The sequence below is a fragment of the Argentina silus genome, assembly GCF_951799395.1.
Source record: "Argentina silus genome assembly, chromosome: 12".
Taxonomy (NCBI): domain Eukaryota; kingdom Metazoa; phylum Chordata; class Actinopteri; order Argentiniformes; family Argentinidae; genus Argentina; species Argentina silus.
Genome location: NC_139666.1, coordinates 7,907,283 through 7,929,717, shown reverse-complemented (window position 1 = coordinate 7,929,717; position 22,435 = coordinate 7,907,283). Strand labels below are relative to the sequence as shown.

At 44.7% G+C, this 22,435-nt stretch overlaps 1 protein-coding gene across 1 annotated transcript in view; it reads right to left on the bottom strand.

The window, feature by feature from the left end:
* The window catches only part of ube2f (ubiquitin-conjugating enzyme E2F (putative)), a 40,705-nt gene extending 20,761 nt beyond the window's left edge, over positions 1–19,944 (bottom strand). Inside the window, exons 1-5 of the mRNA XM_083681300.1 lie at positions 19,757–19,944; positions 15,661–15,797; positions 12,279–12,308; positions 11,442–11,507; positions 1,191–1,258 (exon numbers count right to left, since the gene is read on the bottom strand). Coding sequence (XP_083537426.1) covers positions 1,191–1,258; positions 11,442–11,507; positions 12,279–12,308; positions 15,661–15,778 — 282 coding nt within the window. The 5' untranslated portion in view covers positions 15,779–15,797; positions 19,757–19,944. The remainder of the gene's footprint in view (positions 1–1,190; positions 1,259–11,441; positions 11,508–12,278; positions 12,309–15,660; positions 15,798–19,756) is intronic.
* Positions 19,945–22,435: the final 2,491 nt, after the last annotated feature.

The following is a 22,435-nucleotide window of genomic DNA, read 5'->3' as shown; positions in this document are numbered from 1 at the left end:
AAATATCACAGCGCCGTTTGCTATATTGGTAACATTTTCTAGTAAAAGTGACACTTTGACTATCTCAGGCCAACAGAAAAAGCTGATAGGTTCTTTATGGATCTTTTTCAGGCAGTTTATTACCTCCCATAAAGGTCTGGTAAATCCATACGGTGGTAAACATGGCATTTACTGCCTGTCTAATTAGGCCCCATTAAGATAAAGTGTGGATCGTAAGGCTTTGGTGAATATGCAGTAAATTCAGCCGAGGCTGGTTCAGATGACGCTGAGATCAATGGGTCTCTGATCAGGCTCACAACAGCGGTGAGAGCAGTGGCGGCAAGATAAAAAAAACTAAAAAAAACTGTGCAGGATGGATGGGTCACAGATTAAACAAGGAGTGGAGGAGAACTGAAGGGAGAAATCTCTCTCTCTCTCTCTCTCTCTCTCCCTCCCCCTCTCTCTCCCCATCTCCCTCTCTCTCCCCTGCTATGGCCTAAGAGGAGATTCTAAAAGGAGTCTGATGTGTTTCCCAAGACAAGACCCATTTGTACCATCTTGTACAGGTGGACTGTGTGGTTTTCTACCTCTCAAGTGTGGAAGATTGCAGATTGCGGGATAGTAAGATTGCACACAGGGACTTCAGGATAGTGTTACATTGCAATTATGCTGTTGCCTGGCCTTTTTCTCTACTATGTCAGCAAGTAGGCTAACTTAACGCATTCGTCATTTATCGTGACTTGATCATTGTCGACAGCAAAGGACATCACTAAAACAAATGAAATGGGATCATCTGGCCATGGCATTGGTGGTTTGCTTCTACGTGACGATTTTGGCAGACTGATTTAGGAAGATCATCCCCTTTGGTGATGGGACCAGTCATCTCCTCCAGTGCAGTAGTATAGTCATATCAGTTGTTCTTTTCTCCCATTGAGGGGGAATGTTTTTACGAGCGCACCTCAAGCTCCTTCCCGGGCCCCGCCTCCATTTGGAGCCACACCTTGCAGTCGTGTGATTCGGTCAAATTGAATGATGACAAATACTTTACTCAATAAAGTCACGCCCATATCATTCTATGGCCACTCCAACAAAGGCCAATATTATGATATTCCAGGCTTTTTCCCTCATCCCTCGCTGCATTAGCACTTCTCCTGACCCCCCAGCACAAGGTTGACACACACATTCACACTCGACATGACAAGTCCACTTACCACCATGTTGTAGGCTTCTGGGACATCTATTTCAAACTGGAATTTTCCACTCTGGTAGTATCCTTCATCTGTAGAGTGTGTGTGTGTGTGTGGGGGGGGGCGAGGGGGGCAGGGGTAGAGAGTCAGAGAGAGAGAGAGAGAGAGTCAGTGGATGATGATCGATGATGGACAACACAGGCAATCTCCTTCCCCCCCCCCTCTTCATCCGCTCATGAGCGAGAACGTAAAGGTCAGGCTAAAGCTAGCAGAGATAAACCTGTCTCTCAATCTCTCTCCCCCTCTGCAATCTCCATGGGGAGATGCTACTACACACCAGACAGACTCACAGAGACACACAGGGACACACAGGGACACACAGTGACCTTTCCAATAACTGTGGAATACAATCTCATGCACTGGTTGGCACCATGGCCAATTATGTTTCAGGACTCTCCAGCAAGATATCCGGCTGGCTGTAATTAGTCAAATTAGTGAAATAAAAACCTCTGATCCCGGGCTTTGAGGGGGTCATTATTATGAGCAATAAAACAAGTGTCATCCCATCCCTCCGGGGAACACTGTCTCCTCACCCTGAACAGAGAGAAATGGACGTCTGGTCTAATTGGCAGCTCCTGACATCAAGACACACTCATTACGGATCAGCAGTGAAATCCCTTTGAGGGTAAACAGATGTTCTCCTCTGGTGAACTCATCTTTTGTCCTCTCAGGTGCTATCATTAGGCTAGCCACTTGCTACCACAACCCTTTTGTCTGATGTAGCCTAAATTACAAACACATACTGTACACCCAACCTAAGACCCTCTCTTAACAATCTGTGGACGTGGACAAGCTTATCCATGCTTTCGCTTTCTCCAGAATTGATTATGGGAATGCAGTACTTGGGGGGGGGGGGGGGGGGGGGGGGCCTGGCAGCAAATTCAATTCGTAAATCGCAGCTCATTCAAAACAGCACTGCAAGGATTCTGCCAACCTTGCCCACCAAAATCACCCCCATCGGCTACCTGTCCCTCAACGAATTTACTTTAAAATTATCCTCCTGGACTTCAAAGTCCTAAAAGGCATCAGACCTGCCTACCTGTCGGATGTACTTTCCCTTAAAGTGCACCTGAAAAATCTGCAGGAATTGCGTGATGCAATCATGTCATCATGGACCAGAATCTCAAAGGAATGTTTCCAACATCTTGTGGAATCAATGCCACGAAGAATTGAGGCTGTTTTGAGAGCAAAGGGAGGCCCTACCCAGTATTAGTATAGTGAGATAATAAGAGATACCAAAGGAATCTACCTGGTTGACAAAACTTTTATCAACTTAAAATCTTTAAATTGCTGTCTGAGATGTCTGGCTGTCTCAACCTAAACAGTTTGCTACAAACGACTCAATTATCCCATATCTCTCTCTCTCTCTTTTTTTTTCTCCCTCTCTGTCTCTGTCTCTCTCTCTCTACCACATCAGAAAAGGTTTAATTGATTTCCACACTATTTTGAACCGGGATTGAGGTTGGCTGGTTCACAAATTGCTGTAGTCACAGTGAAACTATCAGCAGCAGCAAAGCAATGGCACCTGCTGGGGTAGGGGAGCCAGAGGCAGCCTGAATAAGTCCTATAAGAAGGACAGCCTGAATAAGTCCTGTATGAAGAACAGCCTGAATAAGTCCTGTATGAAGGACAGCCTGAATAAGTCCTGTATGAAGAACAGCCTGAATAAGTCCTGTATGAAGAACAGAGCCACTGACTGGTACTGCATAGCCAGTAGGAAGTGTGGAGAACAGAGCACAGGCGCGCACACGCACGCACCCACGCACGCACCCACGCACGCACCCACCCACGCACGCACCCACGCACGCACCCATACCCAGCATGAAGTGTGGAGAACAGAGCAGAGCCAGCGTCTGGCACTGCCCAATGTTGACCATCTCCTGGGTCTGAGTTCTGAAGGAGGTTGGGGGTGATTCAATGCTGATTGCTGCTGAAGCAGAGCCATCCAGCTGCACTGGCAAACACTTCCACCGGGCATCAAGGGTTGAGTGCACATGACTCACACATCAGTCGAAGAAATCCTAACAGACGCTTCCACTTAAGTTTACAAATAGGCGAGTTAAGTTTAGTCTATCTGGGAATACTTTATCTGAAGTTACCTCATTACCTGTGTAATAACACTGTAACTACTTGTAATTGCTTAATCTGAGACAGAAAAAACATTTATCAAAACTCCATATCTGCTGATGTAAACCAAAAACACAGTTGACACAACTTTCCATACACGTGCAGATATCCTTCAGCGCTGGTTCAGGAGGTCAGCAGAGGAGAACTGGAGGGATCTGAGGCTCTGAGGGAGAGCTCAGCCCCCTAAGCCGGCTCAGTCTCTGCAGGGCTCTCTGTCAAGAGAATAGGCTGTCTCCTGAGCCTGTGGAGCGTGAAGCTCCCTTTTTTACAGCTCCGCTGAAAGCTGATATCGTCTAACAAACTTGTGAGCGCATACGCAGACACAGACACAGACACAGACACAGACACAGACACAGCCACAGACACAGACACAGACACAGACACAGACACAGCCACAGAGATAGAATGAAGGCTAATGAAAGCTGAACGGGCTTCTCTCGTGCTGCTCTCCTCACTTAGGGAGAGGAATTAGAGGTGTTCTTCTCGCGTAATCCCACTTTCTCTCCCTGCAGCCTCAGGATCCATGGAATGCTCTAGTGGTGACAGATTTGGCCTCGGCCACACAACTCAGGATTCGTGGAAGGCAGTGTTCCCAAAGCTCTTCACAGCCTGAGTGAGACTGCTACACTAGGCCAGGCGTGCAGAGAGACAGCTGGGAACAGAGGACCACACTTCTTTCCATGCTGAGGGCCATACTGCTTTCTAATCGCTGCAGGGTGTTCCAATTAAAGGGCCATTTAGGGCCTCTGTCTGTATGAGAAATACACCATGTCCCTTTGGCTAGTCAGAACCCTTATCCAGCTGTGCCAGATGGGGCTCTGTCTGTCTATTAAGTGGCCCTATTTGAGAACGTCCTCAGGGTAAGCATTTAAATAGCACATATTAGACCCACATCCATTTAACAGCAACCAGGTGACTCAGAGAGGCCGTTTCTATTATAGAAATCCAATTTAGACTTGACGTAGTGTTCCAGTTCTGTACTGTACTGAACATCCAGGCCATGATGCAGATGGGATCGTTACACACACAGACAACGTCCGCGTTTGACGACAAGGATCTGGGGTGACTTGTGTGACTGTAATGGAAACGCAACGCCCCAGACGTTCCGGATCGCGGCTTAGGCAACATGCTTCCCATCGACCAGGCCGGGGGACACCGGCCCACTGTAGTTAGGCAAACACAATCCAAGCGACAGTGACAGACTGACATGGTGAGACACCTAATAAGGCCACACAAACGGGGCCTCAACCATTATTGATGTGTAACGACAGAGAAACCGTCTCATGACTAATGGCTGCAGTCAAGGAGGATGAATTAGTGATGGTGCGCATCAGGGATATCAGTCTCTGTCTATCAGGGACAGGCCTAGCCAACCGTGTCAAATCACCTTTATTCGGGATGAATAGGCCCATAACACGCAATATATAGGCGATTGAAAAAAGGCTCATAGCAACAGCTGTGGACAGGATATTGCTGATACGAAGACCGATTTATCTCATCGTAATGACGGACAGTTCCAGAAGGCTTATCTACAGAGCAACAGGTGTTGAGAGAACAGTTACTGATACATACCATACATAACTGATACATACCAAAACATACCATATTAGGTAGTAGTATTAATATCGTGGCGAAACAGTCTAGCATGACGTCAAGCATGAAGGTGTTGTCTAGTGAGAACTGGGAGTTTATTGCGCTTAAAATCTAAAACCCTTCATCTCGTTACCACTGTATGATGGGATCGTTCAGCATGGAGTTGATATCGACAACACAGGTGTCACAAAACTGGAATTCATTGCACATCGACTCTCTCATTCGACATCCAAGCTTCCAAGCCATGTGAGACTGACCAGGTTCAAGCGGACCAAGCGATTTCTAGAGATTTAAGCATTTTAGAAACACGACTCCTCGCGTCCTCTCCTCCGTCATCCACTCGCGTCCGACTGAAAATGCGTGGGAGGAGAAGATCTAGGCTTCTCCCCTTTACGTATTCTCCTCGGATGCTTTTTTTGCGGACGAAGCGGGTGGAGGGCGGAGGAGATGACACAACGAGCCGTGTTCCTAAGAATTGAGAAAAGGCAAAAGACATAACAAGGTTCCGTCTCTGCAGCCCAGCCCCTCAGACATGGTGACTGGCACCATGTGGAGAGCTCATACTGCAGGGACGCTCCAAGATTTCAATGTAATTTGTGAAACGACTGACTGACTCTCTCTCTCTTCTCTCTCTCTCTTGTCTCTCTCTCTTTCTTCTCTCTCTCTCTTCTCTCTCCTCTGTCTGTCTGTCTGTCTGTCTGTCTGTCTGTCTCTCACTCTCTGCTGAACAGCCAAATGCCTAAAAAACAATCAATTACTTTCTCAGACGCCTCAAAGACAGGACTCCAAAGACATTCACTCAGTCTGGCGCCAGCCCTGTATTCCCCACCCTCCTGCATGTTACGAGATTTATTAAGAGGCCTGTTTTCATTTCCGACTCAGCAACCTAAGACGGTCCCATGAATAGTAATGGAAATACTTTCTTAGTAAAAAAAAATTATAATAATTAAAAAAATGAATTATTCCATGATGGGACTAGAAACAATTAGATACAAAAGATACTTGCTCATGTGTTAAATTGGTTTTTACTCTCAGGTAAAATATGTAGCTAGAGTTATCCCTCTCTAATCATATTTGATATAGCAAGTTGAGCTGAAAAACATAGGCTCAGCCTATTGAAGCTCAAATTGAAATTTAAAAAAATCTTTTTCATTAAGGTACATTCAAATTGAACATTTGAGAGCTGTTCTGAATGAAAAATAGAGAAAATACATCATGCTGAAAATAGTAATACTTTTTCTAGATGTACTGTATGTAGGCCTAATCATTTCAACACCATTATCTTCCATTTTCCATTATTATCACACACACACACACACACACACACACACACACACACACACACACACACACACACACACACACACACACACACACACACACACACAGTTAAACTCACGATCAGCATGCAGCCCCATGTCTGGCAAGGGAAATGTATGGAGTCCATGTATTCCATGTCCGTGCATTTCTTACATTTTTGTTGATGAGTTTATTCAAACAGTTTATTCCCTCTCAGCCTTCATATATCAGGTGGAATGGTAAATATTGTCATGTAGATTAACAGCAGGTTTGATAATGTGACATGGAAGCAAAAACAGGCATAAAAGCATTATTGTGATTAAGGCCTTGAAAACACGCTTATGATCTAGGGAGACATGGGTATTAAAAAAAAGAAGCATTGTGACTGCCAATGGCCCCTGGTCCGGGCATAGATAGTCTGCTTATGATGACTGATGTATAGGTGATTCACTTACTTTAGACAAATGTACTTGTTGTAAGTCGCTTTGGATAAAAGCGTCTGCTAAAGGTCAACAATTTAAATGTATTACGACGTGGTTGAAGAGAAGGATCAACATTGATCACATCAGCCGTTCTATATACAGGAGAATGTAAATTGCCTATGCTCTTTGGTCTTTGGTCTTATGCTTATAAATATTATTCAAACTCCTCCTCCCCCCACCCCCCATTGTGTTCTCATGAGGCCACTGGCTTTCCACTATGACTGGGGAGCTTTTACATTACATTTTTACATTTATGGCATTTAGCAGACGTCTTTATCCAAAGCGACTTACAACAAATACATTTGTTTAAGTAAGTGAATCATCTATCCATCAGTCATCATAAGATATATATATATATATATATATATATATATATATATATATATATATATATATATATTTGTTTTTAAATATATATATATAAAACATTTAAAAAAAAAAGATGTAGCTTGAAGAGATGGGTCTTCAATCTACGGCGGAAGATAGGTAGTGACTCTGCAGTCCTGACAGCAACTCACAACATGCTACACAACATGCTACACAACATGCTACACAACATGCTACACAACATGCTACACCGGGAGACACACACCTCCCTCACAGCAGCTTTGATGCTCAACCTCTTCTCAACTTCCTCCGTTAACTTCAAGATTTCTAACCTTAACTCTTAATGAGCTGTGCAGCACGTGAACATGTCACTGAGTAAGCAGATGTAAGACACATCCTGAGGCGTTTGTCTTCTTTCCTGTTTTGCCAGCTTGGTCTCCGATGATTACTGTCACCACTTCCTACACAGAGCATATTGAGTTTTTAGCCTCTCCTCTGCTGACACTGCTGTCGAATGCAATTACAGGTACATATCTGCCCACGCAGTCTCATATATGTCCCCCCCCCCCTCTCTGTGGGCGCAGGAGATTCTAATAAGGCTGTGTTTACTTAGCAGACGCCTCCGCCTTCATCTCTCTCTCACACACACACACATGCACATACGCACACACACACGCACACAGGCACGTGTACACACACGCGCACACACACACGTACACGCACACACACACACGCAGCTTCCTATTTCTAATCCAGCATGTGGAATTGACATCACTGCAGAGAGAGAGAGAGAGAATACATCCATCTTGGACCAGATAGAACACACTGCATCTAACCTGGTGTGAAGGATACTGATTGCAGAAAGTAAAAACTAATGTTAGCCTCAGTCTGCTCAAAAAGCTTTCATTTAGTTTATCTTCCATCATGTCCGGTTCCAGTGAATCGTCCTCACTGCCCAAGTCACGTTGAATGTTCTCTGGAAATAAATGTTATTATTTGGGTATTTTGTTTATATTTGGATTTGAGCCCATCTTGGTTCACCTCGCTTCCTGCTTCTCTAGACCCCAGTGAGGGTACTGGCTACATACTGTATCAGTGTGACAGGAAGCTTTCCTCCAGTTAGGATCAACAACCGTCAAACAGCCAGATTCCATTTAGCCATCTACTGCCTGCTCCCACATCTGCCTCTCCCCCAGAATGATTGACAGACCGGGACAGAGAAGACAGGGAAGACTTCACATCATCCACCCACAGCCTGAGAGGAGAGAGTGAAACAGCTAGAGGACAGGAGAGGACAGGGGAGGACAGGAGAGGACAGGAGGAGAGGAGAGGACAGGAGAGGAGAGGACAGGAGAGGAGAGGAGAGGACAGGAGAGGACAGGAGAGGACAGGAGGAGAGGAGAGGAGAGGACAGGAGGAGAGGAGAGGAGAGGGTGTTAGAGGATAGGATGAGCCAAGACAGACAGGGGGGAGAGAGATAACAATCATGATGAATAACCTTCACGAAGAAGAAGAAGAAGATGAAGATGAAGATGATGATGATGATGATGTAAATGACAGTTGATAATAACTGTCAAGTAAATATGATTTCTGATAGCGATGATTGATAATAATGGAAAATGCACTTATAATAATGCTAATAATGGAAAATGGAAGATAATGGTGTTGAAATGACCAGGCCTACATACAGTATGCTCATCTTTAATTGTCAATAATGACGAATCCTGTTGAAGTTGTAATAGCTCCAACCTGTGTGTGTGTGTGTGTGTGTGTGTGTGTGTGTGTGTGTGTGTGTGTAAAAGATCTGCTGAGGTGGAATAGTTTAGAACTCCATGTCCCAGCGTGCCTCTCAATAATTCACCACCTGAGACAGCCAGACAGCCACTGCTGTCAACATCGACAGAGGTCAAATAAAGAGCAAACTGCCATGCTATGCTATCCCAACCTATTCCCTGCCTGGGCCATTAACAGCTATTAATACCTCACGACTTCACAATCAGAACATAGAATACTACCAGGACATTTTTCAATTGCATGACAGCGCATGCACTCACTTCGTTGACTTGGCTAGATTAAAAAAGTTTTTAAAAAAAATTAAAGAAAATAGAGAGAGCGCTATAGCCAACCACTGCAAACCCCCCAAAATCTCCCAGTCTGAGTGAAACTTCTGCGACAATCTGAGAATAAGTGTTCAGCTGCGGTGTAGGGTCATGTCGGGTTAACACCGGCCCCTCTGTGTGAACACAGTAGACACACCACACACTCCGATGACAATGACAGCTCAGCAAATACAAGCCTGTTCTCCCTTTAAAAAAAAAAAAACAGTCCTGGGCAGGCTGACGGCAGCAGTGCAGCAGCACAGAGACGCTCTCACCCCCACAGCCAAATGCATGAGATTCTCTTTTAGAATTTCAATTTCGTGGGAGAAACCTGTGCGTTTTTCAGCACCACCGCCGAACTCTCTAGATAATTTCTCCACGGGTCTTTCTGCTATAAATCTCAATTATTCCCCCCCCCCCACCCCACTCTGAATGTAAAGAGTCACCCACTTGGCAGTCCCCTTCTGTGCTCTGGCACGGAGTGTGAAGAAAGTAAGGTAGCACTGTAGGGGGTTTTTCAATCTTTTAAAGCTTAACACCTCTGAGACCTGGAGGAGTGCTTTTGGGGGGGGGGGGGGCATCAGGTGTTGTGCAACCCAAAGTTCAGCATGGGGGTAATTGATATCTCAGCTCTTCAGAACAAGGAGTGGTAGGAGTGCTCCTGAACAGGGAAGGAGATTACCCTTACTGGAGCCCTGCTGACACGGGGTAATTACAAAATGGTGGGCACGGATTTAATGTGTATCATTTCCAGTAGGAAAACATACAAGTGAGGCCCCAGGCCACACCAGTCCATGCTATCCGTTAATTACAGATTGAGCCAATGGTTTCTCTATTGGGAGTCATCCGTTGACGGACAACGAGATGACAAATCGGACAGTGGTTTCATACGTATACGTTTGTATCTGGTTTCTGGTGGATTGGTGCAGCTTGGGGCCTGACTCCTGCCGTACTGTGGTTCTGAAAACAGACAAAGTAAAACTAATGGTTAAGCAACTAACACTATGACTGGTCCAGTTACAACCGGCTCGAAGGGAGCTGCTGCCTGTCGTCATTGAAGACATCAAAACTATGAAGGAACACATATGGAATTATGCAGTAAACAAAAAAGTGTTAAACAAACCAGAATATGTTTTACATTTTAGATTCTTCAAAGTAGCCACCTTTTGCTTTGATGACAGCTTTGCACACTCTTGGCAGGTTTGTGTCCAAACTTTTGACTGGTACTGTATATAAGTATATATACATATATATATAATTATATAATATACTGTATATGCCATTTAGCTGACGCTTTTATCCAAAGCGACTTACATTGCAGTGAGTGCATACATTTCAGTATATATGGTCCCAGCGGGAATCAAACCCACAACCTAAGCGTTGTTAGCGCCATGCTCTACCAACTGAGCCACAGAGGACCACCGTCTTATGCCAGAGGCCGCAGTGAAATGAGGGGACGCTCTCGTTCACTACAATGTCTTTGATGAGAAGTCGCTCTGTTTTCACAGGCGTGACTCCCAGAGTCTGCCTTGTAATGCTCTGGTGCTGCGCTGCAAGACGCGTTAAACAAACACCTTGATTGAAGAGAGAGAAAGAAACCTGCACTTCACAAAGGCTAGAGCAGGGGAAAGAAAGGGATGAAAGAGAGAGAGAGAGAGAGAGAGAGAGAGAGAGACAGAGAGAGAGAGAGAGACAGAGAGAGAGAGAGAGAGAGAGAAAGAAAGCGAGTGACTGAATAAAAAGAGAGTGAAAGAGAGAGACAGTAAGATCGAGAAAATGAGAGAGAGAGAGAGAGAGAGAGAGAGTAAGACACAGAAAATGATAGAGAGAGAGAACAAAGTCTGTCTCTCCGAAGGCATTAACAATTCCAGACCGCCTGCCTACAGTACGCCTTCAGCCTACAGGTACGGGCGCCGTAAGAACACTGCTGAGAGCGCAGAGGAGATCCGGGGGAATAATGACGCTGATGTCTGAATCTAAAACAGAGAGAACGGGCGTTCAGAGCAGGACGCTCTGTCAGAGACGCGATTCTGCAGCATCCTCATTTACCTCCCTGAGAGGACTAGCAACCCTGCCTGGAGAGACACACGCTCTCCATTTAGGGAGCTTGGGAGAGAGAGAGAGAGAGAGACATTGGGAATAATACAGATGGCGTACAAGTGTACAGACAGAACGTTCAGTAAATGGTGACAATAGAACTGCGCATTGCATCTTTCCAGGAGTAGGAGAGGAGTGAACCGGTTGGATGTGGATGAGAGAGGAAGGCAGGGAAGCTGGATGGGTGTTACCTGGGGAGACGGCCAGATGAAAGTGATGCAGCTTGTTCTCGTCAGGAAAGCTGGCTTTACACGTACCTGGGAGAGGGATGAGAGGGGAGGAGGACAGAGAGAGAGAGGGAGAGAGAGAGAGAAAGAGAGGGAGAGGGAGAGGGAGAGATAAGGACACTTATCTTATTTGTTAACTGATACTGTTGCTATTGATCTTTCTGTCCAGTACAGTGGTATCTATGTATCTTAAATTTGACAGCATTCATGGTGGTAGTGCATTGCTGGGGGGGGGGGGGAGCAGAGAAACTGACTACAGTACATCTACAGTATGTCCATGTGTCAGTGGCTCTGAATCTCCCCCTAGTGTTCAGCCTGGGGCATTACAGATGAGACTTCTGCACCTGCCTTCTGGGATGTGTGATTCAGCAGAGTGAAACACCATCACTCTCTTTTCTCTCTATCTGGGTAGAGTATATTACACTAGTATAGTAATGTAGTAGTATGCTAGGTATAGTACAGTAGTATAGTAATGTAGTAGCATGCTAGGTAGATTATAGTACAGTAGTATAGTAATGTCCTATTAATGATGGAAAGCCACAGCAGGACTATGTCTGTTTCAGTGCATTCTCATAGGAGAACCCAGTAGTGGAGGTATGTCAGTGGAAGCTGGTAGAGGGAGAAATCAGAGGACGGGCTCATTGTAATGCATGGAATGGGAATGAGGAATGGTATTTTCTCTCTCTCCCTCCCTCTCTCTCCCTCTCTCCCTCCCTCATGATGTAAAACTAATGAGTAAGACTAACGAGGTATGGGAAAATGAGACTTTTTATGACAGTACTGGTAAAGTAGAATACTTACAAGGGAGGTGGGCTTCAAGTTCTGCAACTTCTGTGGGTGGGGGGGGAGAGAGAGGGGGGGAGAGAGAGCGGGGGAGAGAGGGGGGGGGGAGAGAGAGAGAGAGAGACTCATCAGATACAAACAAACGAGGAAGACATTCTGTGTAAGTGTGTGAGCAGTGGTTTGCACCAAGTGGTAAAGTGGTCATAACTTCACTGTGTGAGTCAAGCAAATGCAACATGAAAGATCTAGTCATTATTACCAGGAAGGTAGTTTTGTTTAGCCCTACCTCCAAATCTCGTTGTTCTCACGCCTCCTCTGGAGGTCTGGAGAATTTTACATTGAACTGGACAGAGCGATGGGAGAACGTGCTCGCAATTTCATTGGATGTTACATTCCATTGTTACAAGATTCCATGTTACAAGAACCCTCCCCCCCACATGCCCTTGTTGTCATGTGTGTCGTCTTTTCCGACCGGGTAGGACTATTTTGCAGAGAGCTGTTGCCTATGTTAGCTTCCAACATTGTAGAAAATGGAAGAAAACCTGAAGGAAAAACGGAATTCCGTTTTTTTGGAGCTCCGCCCAAGCGAGGTATTTGATTGGTTTGACGTGTCGCGAGGCGTCACTCATTTCAAACGGGTTTCCACCCCTTTGTTGCAACAAGGTTACCAGTGAGGTCATCAGACAATAGGCTAACTGACTAGGGACTCAAACTGGGGAGTCAAAGCAGACAGACAGGTTTTTGCGGGTCGTTCAGTGAAACATCTGCAGGCTGAACACAAATACAAGGAACAGAACTTGAGCGCAACAAGCGTACTGTAAATCAGCGACAGGAGGGGGAAGTCAAGTGAAACCACAACACACACACACACACCTCCACACACCCCCACCCACACATACACCGACACATACACATACACCCACAAACCCACTCACACACTCTTGAGATTCATGGCATATCCGTTTCCCTCCCTCTCCAGATCACGGTCCCTGTAACCTTGACTGTGACATGAATAACGTTAGCGGTTCTGCGTACCACCTCACTGGGGAACCCTGTGGGGCCCCTGCTACGGGGAACATGAGCTCATCCTGCTACATGCTGGGCGTGTAGCTGAGCTGAAAAGCAGTAAATCACCTGTATAAATGGAAGTCCTTCCATAGGGGCTCTGCGCTGCATTCAAGGGGTGCGTTTGCTACATGCTGTGCAACAGGAGGAGCCCTGCATGTACAGTACCAGTCAAAAGTTTGGACACACCTTCTCATTCAATGGTTTTTCTTTATTTATTATTATTTTCTACATTGTAGATTAATATTGAAGACATCAAAACTATGAAGGAACACATATGGAATGATGTAGTAAACAAAAAAAGTGTTAAACAAACCAGAATATGTTTTATATTTATGGTTCTTCAAAGTAGCCACTTTTTGCTTTGATGACAGCTTTGCACACTCTTGGCAAGGTGTGTCCAAACTTTTGACTGGTACTGTATGTTGACACATTACGGTAGTCTTCATTTCGTCTCATGGAAAAGACAATATCTGGTTGTTGTGTATGTAATCCACTATCGTGAATGGACCCTGGGAGGATCACTAAGAAACAATATATAAATTAATGGGTTGGAATGGGCCTGGCATGGTCCAGTGGTCTAGCACCACGGCCTACAGTGCACACATATGCCCATGTCGGCATGGGTTAGAATCCGGCCCATGCCATGCTGACATACCCTCTCCTCCTCACTTTCCTGTCTTTCTCTACTGTCCAACAAAAACTGGAACAATACGAGAGTGGGACTACCACACTCCAAAAAATTAGCTTAAACAAAAACAGAATGGGCTTGTGGTTGAAATGTAATGTGCCAGACGGTGCTGATACAGAAAGTGAATAGGGCGGTAATAGGGGAGTAATAGGGGAGTAATAGGGGAGTAATAGAGCAGTAATAGGGCGGTAATAGGGGAGTAATAGGGTGGTAATAGGGCAGTATTAGCAAAAAGGTGATCTTAAAGAAAGACAACTTTGTTGTTTTTAAGGTGCTTGTCTTGAGGAAAAGAGAGAGAGAGAGAAAGTGTGTGAGCGGAGAGAAAAAAGAGGACAGGTGGATAACAGGATTAAGAAAAGGAGAGGCAGAGAAAGAGATTATACAGAAGAAGAAGAAAAAGGAGGAGGAGACCGGACAGAATGGCAAAAGTGCGTGATGGAAAGACAAGAGGGACAAGCCTTTGAAATTCATGAGACGAGCGCGCGCCTTGAAGCGGCCTATCGGGGGCAAGACAGAGATCAGAGGATAAAAGAGAGGGAGGAAGAGAGACAAAAAGAGAGAGGGATCCGATTTGGAGCGCTGGAGGAAGGCGACCAAGAACCACCCAGACTTCCATGAGTTGCCACATGAATACTAAAACTATATACACTGAAAAATGTATGCACTCGCTGCTATGTAAGTCACTTTGAATAAAAGCATCAGGTAGGGGGGCGCTTAGTGGCGTAGCACACTAATGCGCTTACCACGTAATCGCAAGGTTCCAGGTTCGATTCCGACCCTCGACCTATCTTGCATGTCATCCCTCCTCTCTCTCTCCCATCCTTCCTGTCAATCTCCACTGTCTCTATCCCAATAAAAGCAGAAATGCCCTAAAAAACATCAGGTAAATGGCATATATTATTATTATATATTGAAACAAAGGCAGATTATAGAACACAGGGCAGAGAAAACCATATTTGGTGGATATTTCCTCTATTCCCGGCCACCGCTCCCAATATCAACCACACTGGAGTGTCTTTAAACCTACAGTACACCGGTCTATATGTCTTCTAGTGAACCTGTCTACTACGGTGTTACCGCAGCTCCCAAGACATCCCCTTTGGCTACAAGTCCAAGCTCATGTCACTGTTGTGGTATTCTGTTTACAGAAGGTGTCAGAGCTACAGAACAGACTGTACTACAATCAGCCCAATCGATCAATGCCCTTTCCCTCCCTCTCCTCAATCTGTACCGAGGCAGCGAACATCTTCATTCTGTGGTACAGCCAGTTCTCCTCAAAAATGGGCCTGGGCCCAGAGGATGAGACAGCAGGGATGAAGTGGAGGTCTACTGGGCAGACAGAGGATGCAAGCGGACCGAAAAGTTGACTGTGTAAAACGCTAAAGTTATGAATCATCGTGAAATAATAACAAATGAATGATCTGCGACTAGCCAAATTGAGGGTCTGGAGTTCCTCTGGCAGCCTGGGTATGATTGTGTCTGACAGTGACATGGCAAAGCAGAGGGGAAAGCACGATGAGCTGAAGGATAACGATGAAGTCTGTACCTACTGGAAACACAACTAGGTCTCCCTGGCTTCCAGTCTCATAAGGGTTAATGGAGAGCGTTTTAAGCAGAGAGAGTGTGTGTGTGTGTGTGTTGTACCTTTGGTGAGAAGCTTGTCCCTGACAGAGACCCTGTGAGAAGAGTCTGAGGAGACCCCAGGGGCCCTGCCAGCCTTCACCCCCTCATCCCTCTTCAGCTTACTAGCCAACGTCAGCATGGCTGCCTGACGCTCTCTCCTGAAACACATCGCAACAGGACAGAGCATCAGTGTATGTTATGCATTATATGACAGAAATGACATACTGGATATTTACGCAGCATAGCTAATTAATAAATGTCCAGACACAAGTTAAATACAAGAAAGAACCCCCCCTACACACACACACACACAGACACACACACACACACACACACACACACAGAGACACACACACACAGACACACACACACAGACACTCCCCCTACTTTGCTTGTTCATGAGAGTTAAGGGAAAGTGAGGTCATCCCAGTGTCACTCGGTCGGCCACTTTGGTTACTGAAGTGTTTCTGGATGGCTTCTGACAAGCACACAATTACATGGCCTACTACCCCTAGGGCAGGCTCTGTGGAACTGGGGCATTGGTTGTCCTGTCAGACCCCTCCTGTCCTGTCTCTCCCAGTACCCCAGGATTCGCCTCATTATTCCATAGCTAACTCTGCAGCAGAGCTCAACTTGCTGAGAGCAGCAATAAAACATAGACAACAGCACCGGCTCTACACGCTACAGTATGAACACTCACGGCATAACCCCCGAGGCCAGACATGATGATAGGATGACCTAATGACTTCTTCATGCAACTGTGAACACCAAAGCCTATATATAGTGCCCTGCAAAATAACCCTTTGAACGTTTTTCAGATTTTGTTGCCCCAAAGCCTGGAATCAAAGCACAGGGTTTCTTTCCCACTGATCTACACAGCCTACTGGACTCTTTCAAAGTGAAAGAAACATTCTAAAGCATTCACTCAGTTCTCTCTCCTAAAACTAGCTCAAATGCACCAAAAAAAACAACAACGATTGAACAAGTTAGGCTACTCAATAAGTTGAATTGAGTTCATCTGAGTGCAAGGATAATAGTTAATGTGATTTCGGAATGAATATCTTTGTTTTTGTAGGGCCCCTGATTTGAATGAGAATCACTTAGATACTGCGTGGATTAGGTTGTCACTACAAACTGAGCAGATGGAGAGGAACAAAACTGCTCAGGAATACTACACTGAGGCCTAAGGAGACAGAGACAAAATCTCCAAGGTTGAATGGCTGAGAGGGAAAAGACAGGGATGACGTTGTTTTGATGTTTTTATATGTATAGGCTGAAAGAAATATCTGTTTGATAGCTTAACACAACTAATAGAAGAACCGACAGTATAGGATCTACTCGGTCCCTCAGTGGCAATCAATTAAAACACAGCAAACGTTCTTTGAACTTCCTTCAATTCAGGCCTCAAATTCAGTTGAAGTGTTTATCAGCAAGTCATGACAGATTTACTTCAGGCGATCCTTTCAGCCATTATTGTTTGACAACCTTTGACCAACAGATGCACTACAGAATCACAGCAGTTGGCATTTTAACTGTGTCGGGGAGGGGGGCGATAATGGGTAGGCCAAAAATTCAGCTAGAATAGAGCTGCCATTTAGAAGAAGCTTTTATCCAAAGCGACTTACAGTAGGCTACAGTGAGTGCATAAATGTTTTTGTCTGGTCCCAGTGGGAATCTTCTCCACAACCTACACACTGCTGGAGCACCATACTCTACCACCGCCTCACAAGACCACTAATGATGTGGAGCTCATACTGCTATTCAGAGACAAACGCCTGGTTAGAAAGGCGAAGGGGTCCTGTCTTTGATCATGGCGTGTGGACTAACAACAGCCAGGCTAATTCAGAGGGAATAATAAGCAGTTGCCATTGATTAGTGGGGCTAATTACAATTACTTTGGCATTGAGAGATATGTAGAGCAAGGCTGCAGGGCTCCAGGGCTCCTTTAAATCAGCCTGTTTTCCTTAGAGAGAGTTCTCTCTGGTTATCCTATTCACAGCACTACCCGGAGGAGACTACTGGGAATCATTCAACAGGAGGGTAGGCCTATATGGCAAAGCTGTATCAATGAGTTAGGCAAAGGCTAGCCCACTACCTTTCTCCAATAACTTCATTATTCCGAGTCTATAAACTTAACATTGTATTGGATTCGGTACTCCCAACAACCCATAAGCCCTATTCAAGTTTCCTAATGAATGATCAAATCAAAAGATACACTGTATCTGAATCAGAAAGTCTGAGTGCTAATTAGCTAACTTGGTGATCGAGTTTGGTGATGGTTTCAACACCCTTTTAACTATAACTACATAGTATATAACCCCCACAGTATGTCAACACAGCTGGACTGCTACAGAAGATGCCATGTTTTGACCATATTGATGATTTTAGCTGTCAGACCTAACGTCAATTGTTTAGCTGGAATCCAAATAAGTGGCTTGGCAGTAATTTAGTACAAATAGTAATAGTAAAACACAGTATCTCAGTCAGACGAACCAACCCTGGAGTCAGTGTCCCCTGCTGCCTGTGAAACTAGATAGTGTTGCCCCCCTGATGGGGTTGTCTCTGTTCAGCACAGCTGTGAGCAGCAAGCTTGGCAGTCGTGGGTCGCTAGGACAGATAGCCTGTAGGCAGGCTAATGAAAATAGTTTAGCTGGAGGAAGCAGTGACAAAAGCAGTTAGCTGTACATCATAAAAAGGAATGGTGTGTCTGTTTGCTGTTCACACAGAAACGACGACATGCCCTGTGCTCTTTTCCACAGTCAGAATTCATTAAAGCCACAGTGAAAGTGTCAGTAGTGGGCGACTGGGCCTCCCTCCAAAAGGCATGACACAAGGCTCTGGTCGACAACAATGAGAGATGTTTCCTGTACAAGATTGTGTCAACAATAACAACAGAAGAATCGATGACTACTAAGTCGAATATAAGTCATATTCACAATAAAAGACGGTATTCCGATCATCTTAAATAATAACTGACAATATGAGGGGAGGATGAGGGAGGCACTGCTGTTATTGGTGGAGTCACATGGGGTCAGCAGTCTGAATTTGTCTGCATAAAAGCAACTGTATAGCCTAACACCAATAAATAGGTATCTTTCTAGTACCCATGATGAGATGATCTTCCTTATCCTCTTCTGTTTATTCTCTCTTTTTTTTGCAAAACAGCAGACATCCTCCTGACCTGGATTGTACCAGCCAAGATAACCCACCCAAGGCTATGAGAGGAAACAGCTCCTAAATGTTGGTGTGGCGTCCCTTTATGTACCGGACAACGTGGTCAGTGAGCATGTGAGAGGATGTTCCCTGGGTATCAGATATCAGTGAGTCCATAAAATGTGTGCCCAGTACGTCCATCACCTGCTTCAGCTCAGCTGTCAGTCTGCCCGTTTGCCTGCCAGCAACACTGCGCAGGGACAGTCTCTCACTTTATGTACAGGTCCTGTAGTCAACCATTACACAAGTCACTTAAGACTTGCAAGACTCTTCAATCTTACTTTTCCACTGTTTACTGCTTTGGAGCAAGAGAAGGAAAAGTCCATGTAGACTGCCATTGTAGTCTTGGGTAATAAGAGCAAGGGGAGAACTGCATTGCATCAATGCAGGAAGTCAAGAAAAAATAAATCACGTGAAGATAGAAAATAGGTACAACGCAGACTAAAGCAAAACACAAGCATCAGATAACAAATTGAGCAGTCTACTTTTCATTTCAGACTTGACTGCCTAGCTAACTATCATTAGCCACTGACTATGTAGTGATTTGAATGAATAGACAAGTGAGTAGTTAGCGACCCAGAACTAGCTAAACTAGCTGACACATATCAGCTGTCAAAACAGTTCATGACATGACATAACGTCTCTCTCACTCACACACACATATACACTCACTCACTCGTAGCTCTAGCTAAAGTGCTAACCCAGCCGGCACCTACAAAGTGTGCGCTTGCGTTACAGGCTGACAGCAATCCGAATGTGGTGACAGCTGCAGCAATTCATTACAATGAGGGGAAAAGTCTCAGGTTTTCCTAAGAAGAACACATATTGTGTTATATCATGGTGACAATATGTCACTTAGCAAGCTAGCTAGCCAGCTAGCTAATGTCTGCCCGTTGTGCTTTACCTGCTGTCTGAGAAAGCGCTCCGCCTTACACCATAATCAACGACACTCGGATGCAAGGCTTTGGCTGCAATTGCGGCCACAGAATAAGTAGACTTTCAGACCGCAAACAACCTGACGGATATGTAATGAGAATTGTTAATATCGAGATGTAAACAAGCTGAGAATCAGCTGTCACAACTCCGCTCCGGTTTGACAGGCGGAAGTGCAGAGATTTTCCCGTCCCTTGTTTTTGTCCGTCCACATTTGCTGTATTAACTCTAGTTCCGCCTAATAAAGCAAATAAATCACCTACTGATCGATAAAAACGAAATGATGTAAAAGTGGCGTATAATATAATATATAGCACTTCATAAGTGTTGCAGATTCCATCGTTTTATTTTGTTATCTATTTAGCTAGGTACTTGTCATGTAAACTTGTTTTGTCATGTATTTAGCTATTGCTTCCTTTAATTTAAAACTGAGAACATCAATGAAGGTAATAACAAACACGTTGAGTTTCTTTGAAACTCTTTTTTTATCCAAACTCTGAGTGGTGAAATTGACATTAGGAGAGACATTTGTCAGCCACATAAATAAAACAGTGCCTAAAAAGGGAACCTGTCATATAAAATGTTAATATCTAAAAACTAAGGGAAATCTTTCGACTGGCAAACACCTCAGAAACCTGAGGTGGATAACGGCTCTTGGTTTGAAATTGTGTGGTGAAATCCCAGGGCATTGTCTGAAAGGATTTTACAGTTGGGCTTCACTTTATATTACTGAGAAAGGCATCTGAGGTCATTGTTTTAAAAACAGCTCTCCATCTCAATAGCCTAAATAGCTTTTATTGCGACAGACTATTTGGACTCAAAGCTTTTGCAGAACAGAATCCCTCAATCGTACTGAACAGGTCTACCAGGCAGTACACATCTTTCCAGCTTGACTGTGTATTCAGAAGGCTGTCTTTTATTAATAATAATAATAATACATTTATTTATAGAGCACATTTTCATCACTGTTATCACTGTTACAGTCTAAACCGGTGTCATAATGCCGCAATATGAAAGACAATAAGTGATGGCACATCACTAAACACATTAGGTTTAGGGAATGCTGCTATGAAAGGCCCCAGGCTGTACCTCTAGATTCTTATTTATTACCTCTAAAATCCTTGTTTTTCCCACACCTGACATTTAAATGTCTATGGGGTTTTCAACAGTTCATATACTTTCAGAAAGTTATTGCTGAAGTGGGTAATTCATGAATCTGAGGCAATGCAGTGGAGGCAATGCAAAAACGTTTTCGTTCAGATTGTCATTAATTCAAATGTAGAACAAAAGGGCAGAGGTCCTCAACAAAGCAGACAAAGCTTGTTGGGCCAGTTTTGTAGAAGTGGACAGGCTATCAGACAACATGTGTTCACCACAAGTGAACCTCTGATTCATGGCCCACCCCTTCCCCATGTATGTATACCCTCACCAAACACTTTATTAGGAACACTATACTAATACTGAGTAGGACCTCCCTTTGCTCTTTATTAGGAACACTATAATAATACTGGGTAGGGCCTCCCTTCTTCGTGGCATTGATTCCACAAGATGTTGGAAACATTCCTTTGAGATTCTGGTCCATGATGACATGATTGCATCATGCAATTCCTGCAGATTTTTCAGGTGCACTTTCAAGCTGTGAATCTCACCACATCCTGAAGGTGTTCTATTGGATTCAGATCCGGTGACTGGGAAGGCCACTGAAGAACACTGAACTCATTGTCATGTTCATGAAACCAGTTTGAGACGACTTTCGCTTTGTGACATGGTCCATTATCATGCTGAAAGTAGCCATTAGAAGATGGGTAATTTGTGGCCATGAAGGGATGCACATGGTCAGCAACAATACTCAAATAGGCTGTGGCATTTAAGCGATGAGTGACTGGTATTAACGGGCCCAAAGTATGCCAAGAAAACATTCCCCACTACATTACACCACCTCCACCATGAGAAGATGTACAGGTGTTCCTAATAAAGTGCTCCATGAGTGAATAATATATGTCTCTGTACTTTCAATAGACTCTGAGGCCCCAGTGATAATAAATATCTCAGCATTGGAACTGTAAATCTGCACATTCTTTATCCCTGCTGTCTGGACTCCTGGTGTGACAAGGCTTCCAGCAGTGACGCTGTAGGTTTGCATTGGGAGCAGGGGACTGTGATTCTGAGTATGTGATCCCTCTTTTACCCCCGGCTTGGCCCCCTCGCTCAGGGTGAGGTACACACATGTGAAACCACAGACTGTTCCCTGTCCTACAGTATATCCCACCTCAACTGTTACAATACACACGCACATGAGCACACACGCACACACACACACACACACACACACACAGAGTTTCCCTGCTATGAGGGGGTGGACATCCGGCACAGCAGTAACCGAATGACTGAATCATGCTCACTGCTGTGAGAGCTGCTGATATGATTTTGGAGTGGAACCACTTACATTTGTGGATGGCTGTGTTTCATAAAATGCATTGTTATGGACTCAAGGGTCATGGAGAGGCAGATGTTCTTGGGCAGCGTAATTGTGTATGTCCTCTGTAATTGTTCACACAGATGGAGGTAATTACAGTATGTTACACACACACACACACACACACACACACACACACACACACACACACACACTGAGTTTCCTCACAAGCAA